Genomic DNA, 14881 nt, shown 5'->3' on the forward strand with positions numbered 1-14881 from the left:
TGCTTGGATCCATGACTCTCTAAGTCCTCTGTGAGAGTTCTAAAACCCTCCAGAATGTGCTCCTCATCCTCCTCCCGGTCCTCCCGCCCTTCAGATCTTCTCCCTTCCTTTCCATATCTCACCACATTAACACACTACATGCAGGAAGAGCAGGTAATAGGTGACTCTTCCTCCCTTTCTTTGTCCTCCTGCCCTTTTGCATTCTACTGTTTCTGTTTTCCTCAAAGACTGACATTGCTACTGATGAAGTGAAGAGAAAAGAAGAAAAGAGAGATTGAAGTCATAGTTTCTTATTCCAAATTTTTTCTTTCCTATTTTAGACCTTGAAAAACAAAAAGATGATCTCTCTCCACTCGAATAAGAAACCTTCCGAAAACCTGAGAGGGGTTTAAAAATCATTCACTGTCGATGTCCTTTGTGTAAGCTAGAACTTTCTGCACTTTCCTGTTTCATCACTGGGTGTTCTGTTCTAGGGAAGCTGAGGCATGGTGATCCTGTCCTGGGAAAACCAAACAGTGAGAGTGGAATTTGTGCTTCAAGGATTCTCCGCCGTCAGACAGCTAAATATTTTCCTCTTTATGATAATTTTAGTTTTCTACATCTTAACTGTTTCTGGAAACATCCTCATTGTCCTTCTAGTTTTGGTGAGCCATCACCTCCACACCCCTATGTACTTCTTCCTGGTGAACTTGTCCTTTCTGGAGATCTGGTATACCTCTAACATTATCCCCAAAATGTTGCTGATTATCATAACTGAACAGAAGACTATCTCTGTGGCTGGCTGCCTGGCACAGTTCTACTTCTTTGGATCCCTGGCTGCCACGGAGTGCCTCTTGCTTGCTGTAATGTCCTGTGATCGCTACCTAGCCATCAGCCGGCCTCTTCGCTACTGCGTCCTCATGACTGGCTCCCTGTGCATCAGGCTGGCTGCTGGCTCTTGGTTCTGCTGCTTCCTTCTCACAGCAATCACCATGGTCTTGCTGTGTAGACTAACCTTCTGTGGACCTTATGAAATTGATCACTTCTTTTGTGACTTCACCCCTCTGGTTCATCTCTCCTGCATGGACACCTCAGTGACTGAGATCATTGCCTTTGCCACCTCTTCTGCAGTGACTCTGGTCCCATTTCTCCTCATCATAGCCTCCTACTCCTGCATCCTTTCTGCTATCCTAAGAATCCCATCTGGCACAGGCCGTAAAAGGGCCTTCTCTACCTGCTCTTCCCACCTCATTGTGGTCATGGTGTTTTATGGGACACTGATTGCCACATACCTTGTGCCTTCAGCCAACTCATCTCAATTCTTGCGCAAAGGGGCCTCTCTGCTCTACACTGTCCTGACACCCATGCCTAACCCCATCATTTACAGCCTGAGAAACAGAGACATCCACGAAGCTCTGAAGAAGTGCTTGAGGGAGAAGTCAGGTTTCCTTAGATAATACAAAAAGGAAAAAAAGTTGTTTTTGTCCAGAGCTTGATAAACTGGGTTGAATAATTTAAATTTTACATGAAGGGTAACTGCGTAAATGAGGAGATTCCTAAAACAGATGGCCAGACACATCCACTGAGTTAGGACAGCCCTGGGTAAAGTGCTGTCCCAGGATATGATCTAAGCAGGTCGGACTCTGCTCCATCAACTCCAGTAGACTTGGAGAAGCCCTCATTCAAAATGAGCCAGTCAGAGAGTTTACTCATTCATTAAAACATCCATCAAGGGTGTATTATGCTCAAGGCATTGTCCTGGACATAAGTGATAAAATGATGGGCAAAAACAGAGTCAGTCCTTGCTCTCACTGAACTCACAGTCTATGGGGAGAAAAACATTAATCAAGTAACAAATATAAAAGTACATATATGATATAAAACTGTACTTGTAATTCAAAATTGGAAATAAGAAGATGGCCAGTACACACCTATTAGAATGGCCAAAAACCAAAACGCCGACAATTCCAAATGCCAGTGAGGATGTGGAGCAACGGGGACTTTCATTCATTGCTGGAGGGAATGCAAAATGGTGCACTCACTTTGGAATATACTCTTGCAGTTTCTCACAGTACTGAATATACTTTTACAACAAAATTAAGCAATCACACTCATTGCTATTTATTCAAAGTAGTTGAAAACATATGTCCATGCAAAAACCTGTACATGAATGCTCAAAGCAGCTTCATTCATAATCACCAACATTTGGAAGCAAACAAGATGTCTTTCAGCAAGTAAATAAATAAATAAACTGTGGTACATCTAGATAATAGAATACCGTTAGGTGCTAAAAATAGAAATGAACTATCAAGCCACGGAAAGATATAAAATAATCTTAAATCCATATTACTAAGTAAAAGAAACCAATCTGAAAAGGCAAAATGATGCAAATAAGTAAAAAGATCAGTGATTGCCAAGAGTTAGGAGGGAAGGAGGAATAAGCAGAGCACGGAGAAATTTTATAGCCATGAAACTACTCTATATGGTAATATAGGGGTGGATACGTGCCATTACACATTTGTCCAAACCCATTCAATGTTCAACACCAAGCATGAAACCAGTGCAAATTACAGACCTTGGTTGTGATGTGTCACTGTGGACTCATTGATTCTAACATATGTACCACTCAGGTGTCAGATGTCGATAGTGGGGAAATCTGTGCATGTGTGGGTGAAGGATATGTGGAAATCCACTGCATTTTCTGCTCAATTTTGCTGTGAACCTAAAATGGCTCTAAAAATCAGTTTAAAAATAATAACTATTATTATAGATGTTAATTGTATATCAAGAATGTAAAACTTCAGTCTCTCTGAAGTAGGTTTTGCCTAGGAAAAGCATTTTCTAGTACTTTGTGCTCTTGAAATTAGAAGTGGGAAAATGAAGATTTGGGGAAATAAGCTAGACAAAGGACCTACAACACTATCTCCAGCACTCCATCCCCTCCGCTGCCACAGTGGTAAGCTCAGTTGGAAGTTAGGGATTTATATGTATTGAGTGCCACCTCCTCCCGCCAGGCTCTTGTCTGTACTTGCTTCCCTTCCTGTTGGCACATATTCTCAGTAGTTAGAACACAGGGTGTGGTGAGCTTGTGGTTGTTCTTGGCTCTATGCAATTCTAAAGAGCAGAATTGACTTCAGAGTAGAAAAGCTGAGGTCAGCATTGCACACAGATGCTGCCTGCCTCCTTCTCTGGTTCCTACAAAGTATGCTCCCCCAGTGCAGTGCTGGGGACAAGAATCTTTCTTCCAAACTTTTCTCCTTTTTTGAGTTAAATAAAGAGATTATATTCACCATTCATGGAGGTTACTCTGGCTGGCAAACAGCACAGAAGTATCTGAAGACATTCTCTGGCTTTGCTTATGAAAAGAGAATTAATTGCCCTCTTCTCATAAACTAGATGAATATTGTTGAAATCATCTCAAGGTACTTTCAGTAAAAGTTGTCAGCTTCCAATTATCTGCTGGTGGCTCATCTGCAACAAGTTTCAATGTCAGATTAAATTTAAAGAAAGATGAATGGCTGGACAAGAGAGCAAGATTTGCACCATGATGCAAAGCCACACTTCTAGCAGTGTGGCTTTGGTTAAGTGATTCACAATCACGAATCAGTCCTTCCTATATGTAAAGGAGGAAATGCCATGAGTTATTTTTTTGGTTTCTTTTTTTTTTTTAGCAGAGTCTCACTCTGTCGCCCAAGCTGGAGTGCAGTGGTGCAATCTTGGCTCACTGCAACTTCCATCTCCCAGAATGCAAGCAATTCTCCTGGCTTAGCCTCCCCAGCAGCTGGGATTACAGGCATGTACCACAATGCCTGGCTTTTTTTTTTTTTTTTTTGTATTTTTAGTAGGACAGGGTTTCACCATGTTGGTCAGGGTGGTCTCAAACTCTTGACCTCAAATGATCCACCCACCTCGGCCTTTCAAAGTGCTAGGATTAGAGGCATGAGCCACCGCACATGGCCTGCCCTGTCTATCTCATACTCTAAGAACGCGTCCAGTTCATGGTCTGGCCCACAGGAAAGGCTCACTAAATGAAGAGCTCTTGTAATTCTTTTAGGTTCCACCTTCTGCACCAAATCCTAGTCAAAACTATGCTTTAGTAAGAATTCATTTTTGATATTATAAAGTGATAAATGCTCAGAATTTTTTTTTTTATTGAGACAGTTTTGCTCTTATTGCCCAGGCTGGAGTGCAATGGCACCATCTCGGCTCACTCAAACTCTGCCTCCCAGGTTGAAGTGATTCTCTTGCCTCAGCCTCCCGAGTAGCTGGGATTAAAGGCACGTGCCACTGCGCCCAGCTAATTTTGTATTTTTAGTAGAGATGGGGATTCTCCATGTTGGTTAGGCTGGTCTCGAACTCTCAACTTCAGGTGATCCACCCACCTCCGACTCCCAAAGTGCTGAGATTACAGGTGTGAGCCACAGCACCCAACCAATGCTCAGAATTTCTAAAGTGCAGAGAGAATAATAAATGGCTTACCTAGTTGATAGTCTTTCACAGGAAAGTGATCTCCTAGGGGTTGGGTGGGCTTTTCCTGGGTAATTATATAACAAAGGCTAGAATCCAGTGCTTCTGTTCACAGGCCTCTTCCGTAGTGACACACCACTTACCAGCACAGTAGCTTCTCTCTCTGTCCAGAGGCACCTAGGAAACTTCCCTTATACAGCAGTGCTCTCCATAGCTGAGGTTTTGCTTCCTGTGGTGTCAGTTGCCCTCAGTAAGCTATGGTCCAAAAATGTTAAGTGGAAAATTCTAGAATAAGCAGTGTATAAGTTTTAACTGGCTCATTCTTCTGAGTAGCATGTTAAAAATCTTTCAAGTCTTTCACTGTCCCACTGTGTCTCTGCCCAGAAGTGAATCATCTCTCTGTCCGGTGTATTTCCACTGTAGAGGCTACCTGCCCATTAGACACTCGATAGCCCTCTTGAATGTCAGAGCGATTGTCCCAGCATTGCAGAGCTTGTGTTCGAGTAACCCTTATTTTGCTGAAAAATGGCCCCTAGTGCAAGAGTAATGAGGTTGGCATATTGTCATTACTTTATTTTATAATTAGTTATTGCTGTTAATGTTCTGTACCTAATTCATAAATTAAACTTTAGCAGGGGCATGTATGTATAGGTAAAAAACATAGCGTATATAAGGTTTGGTGCTATCTGTGGGTTCAAGCATCCACTGGGGGCCTTGAAATGTATCCCCAGCAGATAAGAGGACACTACTGAATATGCCACAATTGTCTCTAAAATTACTGTTTGGTTATGCTTGGCAGGGACAGAGTGCCCTGCATCACAGCACATGCCAGTGCCATTGACATCCCCCACCAGCACTGAGCTCCACACTGTACCTTCTACAAAGTCACTGCCTTGAATTAGGTAACACAGTGTCAGATTTCCATGGTAAGCAAACCCCTATCGGCTGGGAGATATTCCCACTCTTCTATCTGCAAAAAGTCACAAAATAGGGAAGGGGAAATAGGGAAGGGGAAGGGGAAATGCTGGGTATAGAACTGGGTTATTTTCATTGTGACATAATAATGAAGCACAAAGACTGGGGAGTCTCCTTCCAGGTCACTGAGGGTTGAAGAACTGGAGGGGCCACACCCCTGGTCTTACAACTGAAAATAAATTGCAGCACTGGCAAGGAACCCAGAAGACTGACCCTCTGGAGCAGTGGTTTTCTATCCTGCGAGTTGGGCCCAAGGCACCTAAGAAGGGTGCCTAAGAAGCCACCAAAGGAAGAAAGTGGCTGAGCAGCCTCTGAGCCCCAGCCCCCCGTGCTCCCTGAGCAGTTCCATTTTTATCTATCCTATTTACTGCTATTCTGTTTAAAACTTCATTTGAATAAAAACTTTTGCTGCCATATATGCATGCCCACACACTTTCACACATATATCTGTTTGCTAGACCTTTTCTTTTTTTATAGCTTACTTATTTTTCTACTAGAAAAAATATGCAAAGCACAGGGTCATGTTTGGCTTAATTTATATCCTGTGAGTTCAAGGACAGTTGGTGTGCCATGGCTGAGAGGAGAAGAAGGAGAGAGTATCTGGAGAAGGCTACAGGTCTTAGAGAATGACCAGCTTCTATAGATAATTTTATACATCACCATTACAAGCACTATACCTTTCTAAGCCTTCTGAATCTCTGTAACTGACTTTTCTTCTAGAAGTTGAATCTTAAAACAACACTTGCCAGTACCTTCTCCAAATTTATCAAGGATGCCCATCCCCCAGTTAGTGTGGCTATACCATGACATATTTGTTCTTTGAAGCTCAGGTGTGGGACAGCCTTCAAAAGGAGCGTCTTGTCATTCACAGACAAGACAAATTGCTTCTGAGGACAAGAAAAGGGAATAATGCTGCACGATGATCTATAAGTTCCTGATTCTTGGCTCATAGCTGGCAGTCCTTTGGTGATAGATGGAAGAGGATAGAGAGGTACAGTCCATGTTGGATTGGGGATGTGCCTGGGAGATATCAGAGCCATTGCAGTCATCACAGGACATAGCAGTGTTTCCTGAGAGATTTCTCACTCTGCTCTCTCTGAGTTGGGGCAGGAGGACAAGAAAGCCCATCTGCTCAGGGCTACGGTGTCACCCAGTCTTGGTGGTTTCTCACTATCTATATCCATCTGAGCTCCAAGAAGATGAAACCTAAACAGGAGAGTCACAGCCACATGCTGAAACCAAGAGTCTGATGCACAAGGAGACCACTACTTGTATATCCTCCTGGGGCCTACCTGTCTCTCAACCACTGAGCGAGTCAAGGTTGTGATAGTTCCTATGTAGCTGACAGACCTGGGCCAGTCTCTTAACGGCTTTTGAGCTCAGACTCCAAATCTGAAAAATCAGGAATACTGGCTAGGTGTTTTCTAAGGAACATACTGAGCATAATAACTAATATTTATATTATACTTTAAACTTTATAAAACTTTCCACACAGTTTCTTATTTGCTCCTCATTTAGTTGTAAAGTAGAAACCCATGCCCCATGGCACAGATGAAAACCCTAAGACTCAAAGATGCTAAACGACTTTCACAAAGTGTGCCTGTGAATGCCTTTAGGTTTCCAACATTCGTTATTTATTTCCATTACATCATACTCTTAGCTTTAAGATTTCATAATCCAGTATTTTTCTTCTGGAGATGTATCTAAATCTCTCTCTCTCTCTCTCTCTCTATATATATATATATATATATGTATGTATATATCCATCCAAAGTACAGCAACTTCAAAGACTGAAGGAACATCAGCCCACACAGATGAGAAAGAACCAGCACGAGAACTCTAGCAACTCAAAATGCCAGAATGCCTTCTTACCTCCAAACAACCACACTAGTTCCCCAGCAATGGCTCTTAACCAGACCAAAATGGATGAAATGACAGAAAGAAACAGAATTTATATATATAAAGTTATATATATATTTATATATAATTACAGCTATATATAAAAACATATTTAATTACAGTTACAATAATCAACCATAATTCTGCCTTATCTTTGGGGCTTAATCCAGTGTGATACAGATTGGAAAGCTTGCACCCATGGTAGCCACATGCTGGTACCATTGTCCCAGATGCCATACTGTCGAACAGTTTGGTTTTTATGTAATCTGTGATATGTTACGCATACTTGAATTAGGCCCTAGTAATGATATGGGCTCTTGACAATATATACCCAATTTCTGAAACCCAGATTTTATTTCATATTTAATATGAGTAGTTTTTTTAACTTTTATTTTAGTTTTGGGGGTACATTTGTTACATAAATAAACACATGTCACAGGGATTTGTTGTGCAGGTGATATTATTTCATCACCCAAGTATTTAACCCAATACCCAATAGTTTTTTCCCTGCTTCTCTCCCTCCTCCCAAACTCCAGTCTCAAGTAGACTGAGGGTCTGTTGTTTCCTTCTTTGTGTTCATAAGCTCTTATCATTTAGCTCCCACTTACAAGTGAGAACGTGCAGTATTGTTTTGTCTGTTCCTGCATTAGTTCGTCTAGGATAAAAGCCTTCAGCTCTATCCATGTTCCCACAAAAGACATAATCTCATTTTTTATGGCTGCATAGTATTTCATGGTCTATGTGTAACACATTTTCTTTATCCAATCTATCACTGATGGGCATTTATGTTGATTCCATGTCATTGCTCTCGTGAATAATGCTGCAATAACCCTGTGTGTGCATGCATCTTTGTGGTACAATGATTTATATTCCTCTGGGTATATATCCAGTAATGGGATTGCTGGGTCGAATGGTGATTCTGGTTTTAGCTCTTTGAGGAATTGCCATACTGCTTTCCACAATGGTTAAACTAATTTACGCTCCCACCAACAGTGTATAAGCATTCGCTTTTCTCTGCAGCCTCACCAACATCTATTGTTTTTTTGGCTCCTTAATAATAGCCATTCTGACTGGCATAAGATAGTATCTCATTGTGGTGTTGATTTGCATTTCTCTAATGATCAATGGTGTTGAGATTTTTTTTCATGTACCTGTTGGCCACATGTATGTCTTCTTTTGAGAACTGTTCATTCATGTCCTTTGCCCACTTTTTAATGGGGTTTTCTCTTGTAAATTTGTTTAAGCTCCTTACAGATTCTGGATATTAGACTTTTGTCAGATGCATAGTTTGCAGATATTTTTTCCCATTCTGTAAGTTGTCTGTTTACTCTGTTGACTGTTTCTTTTGATGTGCAGAAGCTCTTAAGTTTAGCTCTTAATTAGGTCCCAGTCATCAATTTCTGCCTTTGTCGTAATTGCTTTTGGTGTGTTTGTCATGAAATCTCGCCCATTCCCCTGTCCAGGATAGTATTTCCTAGGTTATCTCCCAGAGTTTTTTAAAGGTTTAGGTTTTAGATTTAAATATTTCATCCAACTTGAGTTGATTTTTGTATATGGTGTAAGGAAGGGGTCCAGTTTCAGTCTTCTGCATAGTGAGAGCCTGTTATCTCAGTGCCTATTTATTGCATATGAAGTCTTTTCCCATTACTTGTTTATGTCAGCTTTGTTGAAGATCAGATGGTCATCGATGTGCAGCCTTATATCTGGGCTCTCTATTCAGTTCCATTGGTCTACGTGTCTGTGTTTGTACCAGTATCGTAGCCTTGTAGTATAGTTTGAAGGTGAGCTATGTGATATCTCCAGCTTTGTTCTTTTTGCTTAGGATTGTCTTGCTTAGGATTGTCTTGTCGATTCAGGCTCATTTCTGGTTCCATATGAATTTTAAAATACATTTTTCTAGTTCTGTAAAGAATGACTTTGGTGATTTGATAAAAATAGCACTGAATCTGTAAATTGCTTTGGGCAGTATAGCCATTTTAATGATATTGATTCTTCCTATTTATGAGCATGGAATATTTCTCCATTTGTTTGTGTTTTCTCTGATTCCTTTGTGCAGTGTTTTGTAAAGCTCTTTAACCTCCCTGGTTAGCTATAGTCTAGATTACTAGGGATTTTATTCATGTTGTGGTAATTGTGAATGGAATTTCCTTTCTGATTTGGCTGTTGTTGGTGTATAAGAATTCTTTCTTCCTCTTTGGGTGCCCTTTATTTATTTCTCTTGCTGGATTGCTTTGGCTAGGACTTCTGATACTATGTTGAATAAGAGTGGTGAGAGAGGGATCTTTGTCTTGTGCTGGTTTTCAAGGAGAATGCTTACATATTCAATATAATGTTTCTGGAGTTTTGAAAACCCATTTGGTGTCCCACAGCCAGTGAATGGTTTTTTGAAACTCCAGAAATATCCAGATTATATGAAGGCAAATATTAAAATTTTTATTTTATTTTATTTACTTTAGGTTCTGGGTTACATGTGCAGGTCATGCAAGGTTGTTGCATAGGTGCATACATAACCAGGTGGTTTGCTGCCTCTATTTCCCCCTTTGTCTATATCGGCATTTCTCCCCACGTTATGCCTCCCCACCCTCCCCCTGCTGTCCCTTCCCATCCCCCTCAATCTGCCCCCAGTGTGTGATGCTCCTCTCCCTGAGTCCATGTCTTCTCATTGTCCAACACCCACCTATGAGTGAGAACATGTGGTGTTTGGTTTTCTGTTCTTGTGTCAGTTTGCTGAGAATGATGGCTTCCAGGTTCATCCAAGTCCCTACAAAGGACATGAACTCATTGTTTTTTATGGCTGCATAGTATTCCATGGTGTGCCACATTTTCTTTGTCCAGTCTATCATTGATGGGCATTTGGGTTGACTCCAGATCTTTGCTACTGTACACAGGGCTGCAATAAACATATGTGTGCATGTGTCTTTATAGTAGAATGATGTATAGTTCTTTGGGTATATACACAGCAGTGGGATTGCTGGGTCATATAGAATTTCTATTTCTAGATCCTTGAGAAATTGCCACAGTCTTCCACAATGGTTGAACCAATTTACACTCCCACAAACTGTGTAAGAGTTTCCTATTTCTCCACATCCTCTCCAGCATCATTGTCTCCAGATTTTTTATTGATCCCCATTCTAACTGGCCTCAGATGATACCTCAACATGGTTTTGATTTGCATTTCTCTAATGACCAGTGATGATGAGCATTTTTTCATATGTTTTCATATTTGTCTTCTTTTGAAAAGTGTCTGTTCATATCCTTCACCCACTTTTGAATGGGGTTGTTTTTTTCTTGTATATCTGTTTTAGCTTTGTTGATTCTGGATATTAGCCCTTTGTCAGATGGGAAGATTGCAAAATTTTTTTCCCATTCTGTTGGTTGCTGGTTCGCTCTAATGATGGTTTCTTTTGCTCTACAGAAGGCTGAATTTTAATTAGATCCCATTTATCTATCTTGGCTTTTGTTGCCATTGCTTTTGGTATTTTTTCATGAAGTCCTTGCCTATGCCTATGTCCTGGATGATTTTACCTATGTTTTCTTCTAGGGTGTTTATGATGTTAGGTTCTATGTTTAAATCTTTAATCCATCTGGAGTTAATTTTAGTGTAAGGTGACAGGAAGTGATCCAGTTTCTGCTTTCTGCACATTGCTAGCCAGTTTTCCCAACACCATATATTAAACATAGAGTCTTTTCCCCATTGCTTATTTTTCTCAGTTTTGTCAAAGATGAAATAGTTGTAGATGTGTGGTGTTGCTTCTGAGGCCTCTGTTCTGTTGCATTAATCTGTCTCTGTTTTGGTACCAATACCATGCTGTTTTGATTACTGTAGCCTTGTAGTGTAGTTTGAAGTCCAGCAGTGTGATGCCTCCAGCTTTGTTCTTTTGTGTAGGATTGTCTTGGCTATGCGGGCTCTCTTGTGATTCCAACTGAGGTTTAAAGTGTTTTTTTTTTTTTTCCAGTTTTTTGAAGAAGGTCATTGGTAGTTTGATGGGGATAGCATTGAATCTATAAATTAATTTGGGCAGTATGACATTTTCATGATACTGATTCTTCCTAACCATGAGCATGGAAAGTTTTCCCATATTTTTGTGTCCTCTGTTATCTCCTTGAGCAGTGGTTTGTAGTTCTCCTTGAAGAGTTCCTTTACATAGTGTGTTAGTTGCATTCTTAGGTATTTTATTCTCTTTGTAGCAGTTGTGAATGGGAGTTTGCTCTTGATTTGGCTCTCTGTCTGTTATTGGTATATAGGAATGCTTGTGATTTCTGCACATTGATTTTGTATCCTGAGACTTTTACTGAAGTTGCTTATCAGTTTGAGATTTTGGGCTGGGATGATAGGGTCTTCTAAATATACAATCATGTCATCCGCAAATCAACAGTTTGACTTCTTCCTTTCCTAATTGAATACCCTTTGTTTCTTTTTCTTGCCTGATTGCTCTGGCTAGAATTTCCAATACTATATTGAATAGAAGTGGTGAGAGAGGGCATCCTTTTCTAGTGCTTGATTTCAGAGGGAATCCTTCCAGCTTTTGCACATTCAGTATGATATTGGCTGTGGGTTTGTCATAAATAGCTTTTATCATTTTATGATACATTCCATCAACACCTAGTTTATTGAGAGTTTTTAGCATGAAGGGCTGTTGAATTTTGTTGAAGGCCTTCTCTGCATCTATTGAGATAATCATGTGGTTTTTGTCTTTGGTTCCATTTATGTGATAGATTACATTTATGTAATCCTTGCATCCCCGGGATGAAGCCTACTTGATTGTGATGAATAAGCTTTTTGATGTGCTGTTGTATTTGGTTTGCCAGTATTTTATTGAAGATTTTTGCGTCAATGTTCATCATGGTTATTGGCCTGAAGTTTTCTTTTTTTGTTGAGTCTCTGCCTGGTTTTGGTATCAGGATTATGTTGGTCTCATAAAATAAGTTAGGGAGGATTCCCTCTTTTTGTATTGTTTGATATAGTTTCAGAAGGAATGGAACCAGCTCCTCTTTGTATGTCTGGTAGAATTCAGCTGTGAACCCATCTGGACCTGGACTTTTTTTGGTTGGTAAGCTGCTGATTGCTGCCTCAATTTCAGGCTTTATTATTGGTCTATTCAAGATTTTAACTTCTTCCTGGTTTAGTCTTGGTAGAGTGCAAGTGTCCAGAAATTTACCCATTTCCTCCTGCTTTACTGGTTTGTGTGCATAGAGCCATTTGTAGTAATCTCTGATGGTAGTTTGTATTTCTGTGGAATCAGTGGTGATATCCCCTTTAGCATTTTTTATAGCATCTCTTTGATTCTTCTCCCTTTTCTTTTTTGTTAATCTGGCTAGTGGTCTATTTTGTTGATCTTTTCAAAAAATTAACTCCTGAATTTATTGATTTTTGAAGGGGTTTTTGTGTCTCTGTCTCCTTCAGTTCTGCTCTGATCTTAGTTATTTCTTGTCTTCTTCTAGGTTTTGAGTTTTTTTGATCTTGCTCCTCTAGCTCTTTTCATTTTGATGATAGGGTGTCAATTTTAGATCTTTCTTTGTTTCTCATGTGGGCATTTATTGCTATAAATTTCCCTCTCGACACTGCTTTAAAGGTGTCCCAGAGTTTCTAGTAAGTTGTGTCTTCATTCTGATTGGTTTCAAAGAACATCTTTATTTCTGCCTTCATTTCATTGTTTATCCAGTCGACAGTCAGAAACAAGTTTTTCGGTTTCCAAGTGGTTTTGCAGATTTGAGTGTGTTTCTTGATCCTGAATTCGAATCTGATTGCGCTGTTGTCTGATAGACTGTTTGTTTTGATTTGCATTCTTTTACATTTGCCGAGGAATGATTTGCTTCCAATTTTAGAATATGGTCAATTTTAGAGTAAGTGTGACGTGGTGCTGAGAAGAATGTATATTCTGTGGATTTGGGGTGGAGCATTCTGTATATGTCTATTAGGTCTGCTTGGTCCAGCTCTGCATTCAAGTCCTGGATGTCCTTGTTAATTTTCTCTCTCATTGATCTGTCTAATATTGACAGTGGAGTGTTGAAGTCTCCCACTATTATTGTGTGGGAGTCTAGATCTCCTTTTAGGTCATTAAGAACTTTCTTTATGTATCTGGGTGCTCCTGTGTTGGGTGTGTATATATTTAGAAGAGTTAGCTTTTCTTGTTGGATTGATCCTTGAACCATTATGTAATGCCCTTCTGTCTCTTTTGATCTTTGTTGGTTTGAAGTGTGATTTATCAGAGACTAGGATTGCAACCCCTGCTTTTTGTTGTTCTCCATTTGCTTGATAAATCTTCTTCCATCCCTTTATTTTGAGTTTGTGTGTGTCTCTGTATGTGAGATGGGTTTCCTGAATACAGTACACCATTGGGTCTTGACTTTTTATCCAGTTTGCCAGTCTGTGTCTTTTGATTGGGGCGTTTAGGCTGTTTACATTCAATGTTAGTATTTTTATGTGTGAATTTGATCCTGCCATTTTGTTACTGGCTGGTTTTCTTGCCCATTAGTTGACTCATTTGCTTCACTGCATTTTTGGCCTTTGCCATTTGGTGTGCTTTTGCAGTGGCTGGTACTTGTTCCTTTCCATGCTTAGTGTTTCTTTCAGGAGCTCTTGTAAGACAGGCCTAGTGGTGAAAAAATCTCCCAGTCATTGCTTATCCATAAAGGATTTTATTTCTCCTTCACTTGCGAAGCTTCGTTTGACTGGATATGAAATTCTGGGTTGAAAGTTCTTTTCTTTAAGGATGTTGAATATTGGCCCCCACTCTCTTCTGGCTTGTAGGGTTTCTGCTGAGAGATCCACTGTGAGTTCTGATTGCCTTCCCTCTGTGGGTGGCCTGACCTTTCTCTCTGGCTGCCCTTAGCATGTTTTCCTTCATTTCAACCCTGGTGAACCTGATAATTATGTGCCTCGGGGTTGCTCTTCTTGAGGAATATCTTTGTGGAGTTCTCTGTATTTCTTGAATTTGAATGTTGGACTGCCTTGCTAGGCTGGGGAAGTTCTCCTGGATAATGTCCAGGAGTGTGTTTTCCAGCTTGGATTCATTCTCCCTGTCATATTCAGGTATAGCAATCAAGTGTAGATTAGTTTTTTTTCACATAATCCCATATTTCTTGGAGGTTTTGTTCATTTATTTTCACTCTTTTATCTCTCATCATGACTTTTCTTTTTATTTCATTGAGTTGATCTTCAATCTCTGATATCCTTTCTTCTGCTTGATCGATTCAGCTATTAAAACTTGTGTTTGCTTCACATAGTTCTCGTGCTGTGTTTCTCAACCCCATCAAGTCATTTATGTTCTTCTCTAAGTTGGTTATTCTAGCTAGCATTTTGTCTAACCTTTTTCAAGGTTTTTCATTTCTTTGCATTGAGTTAGAACATGTTCCTTTAGCTCAGGAAAGTTTGTTATTATCCACCTTCTGAAGCCTGTTTCTGTCAATTTGTCACACTCTTTCTTGGTCATGTTGTGTTCCTGTGTTGTTGAGGAGTTGTGATCCTTTGAAGGAGGAGATGTGTTCTGGTCTTTGATGGTCTCATCTTCTTTGTGCTGTTTTTTTCCCATCTTCATTGATTTATCTATCTGTGATCTCA

At 40.1% G+C, this 14881-nt stretch overlaps 1 protein-coding gene across 1 annotated transcript; it reads left to right on the plus strand.

Annotated features, from left to right (window-relative positions):
- The first annotated feature begins 485 nt into the window (after window positions 1-485).
- LOC100401392 (olfactory receptor 6F1-like) lies at window positions 486-1436 on the plus strand. The gene has a single exon (XM_002751245.4). It carries the CDS (start codon window positions 486-488, stop codon window positions 1434-1436), a length of 951 nt encoding a protein of 316 aa, XP_002751291.4.
- The last annotated feature ends 13445 nt before the right edge of the window (window positions 1437-14881 follow it).

Source organism: Callithrix jacchus, chromosome 7 (genome assembly GCF_049354715.1).
Source record: "Callithrix jacchus isolate 240 chromosome 7, calJac240_pri, whole genome shotgun sequence".
Taxonomy (NCBI): domain Eukaryota; kingdom Metazoa; phylum Chordata; class Mammalia; order Primates; family Cebidae; genus Callithrix; species Callithrix jacchus.

Coding starts and splice junctions, on each gene's coding strand:
- LOC100401392 (XM_002751245.4), top strand. CDS start 486: ATGGTGATCCTGTCCTGGGAAAACCAAACAGTGAGAGTGGAATTTGTG.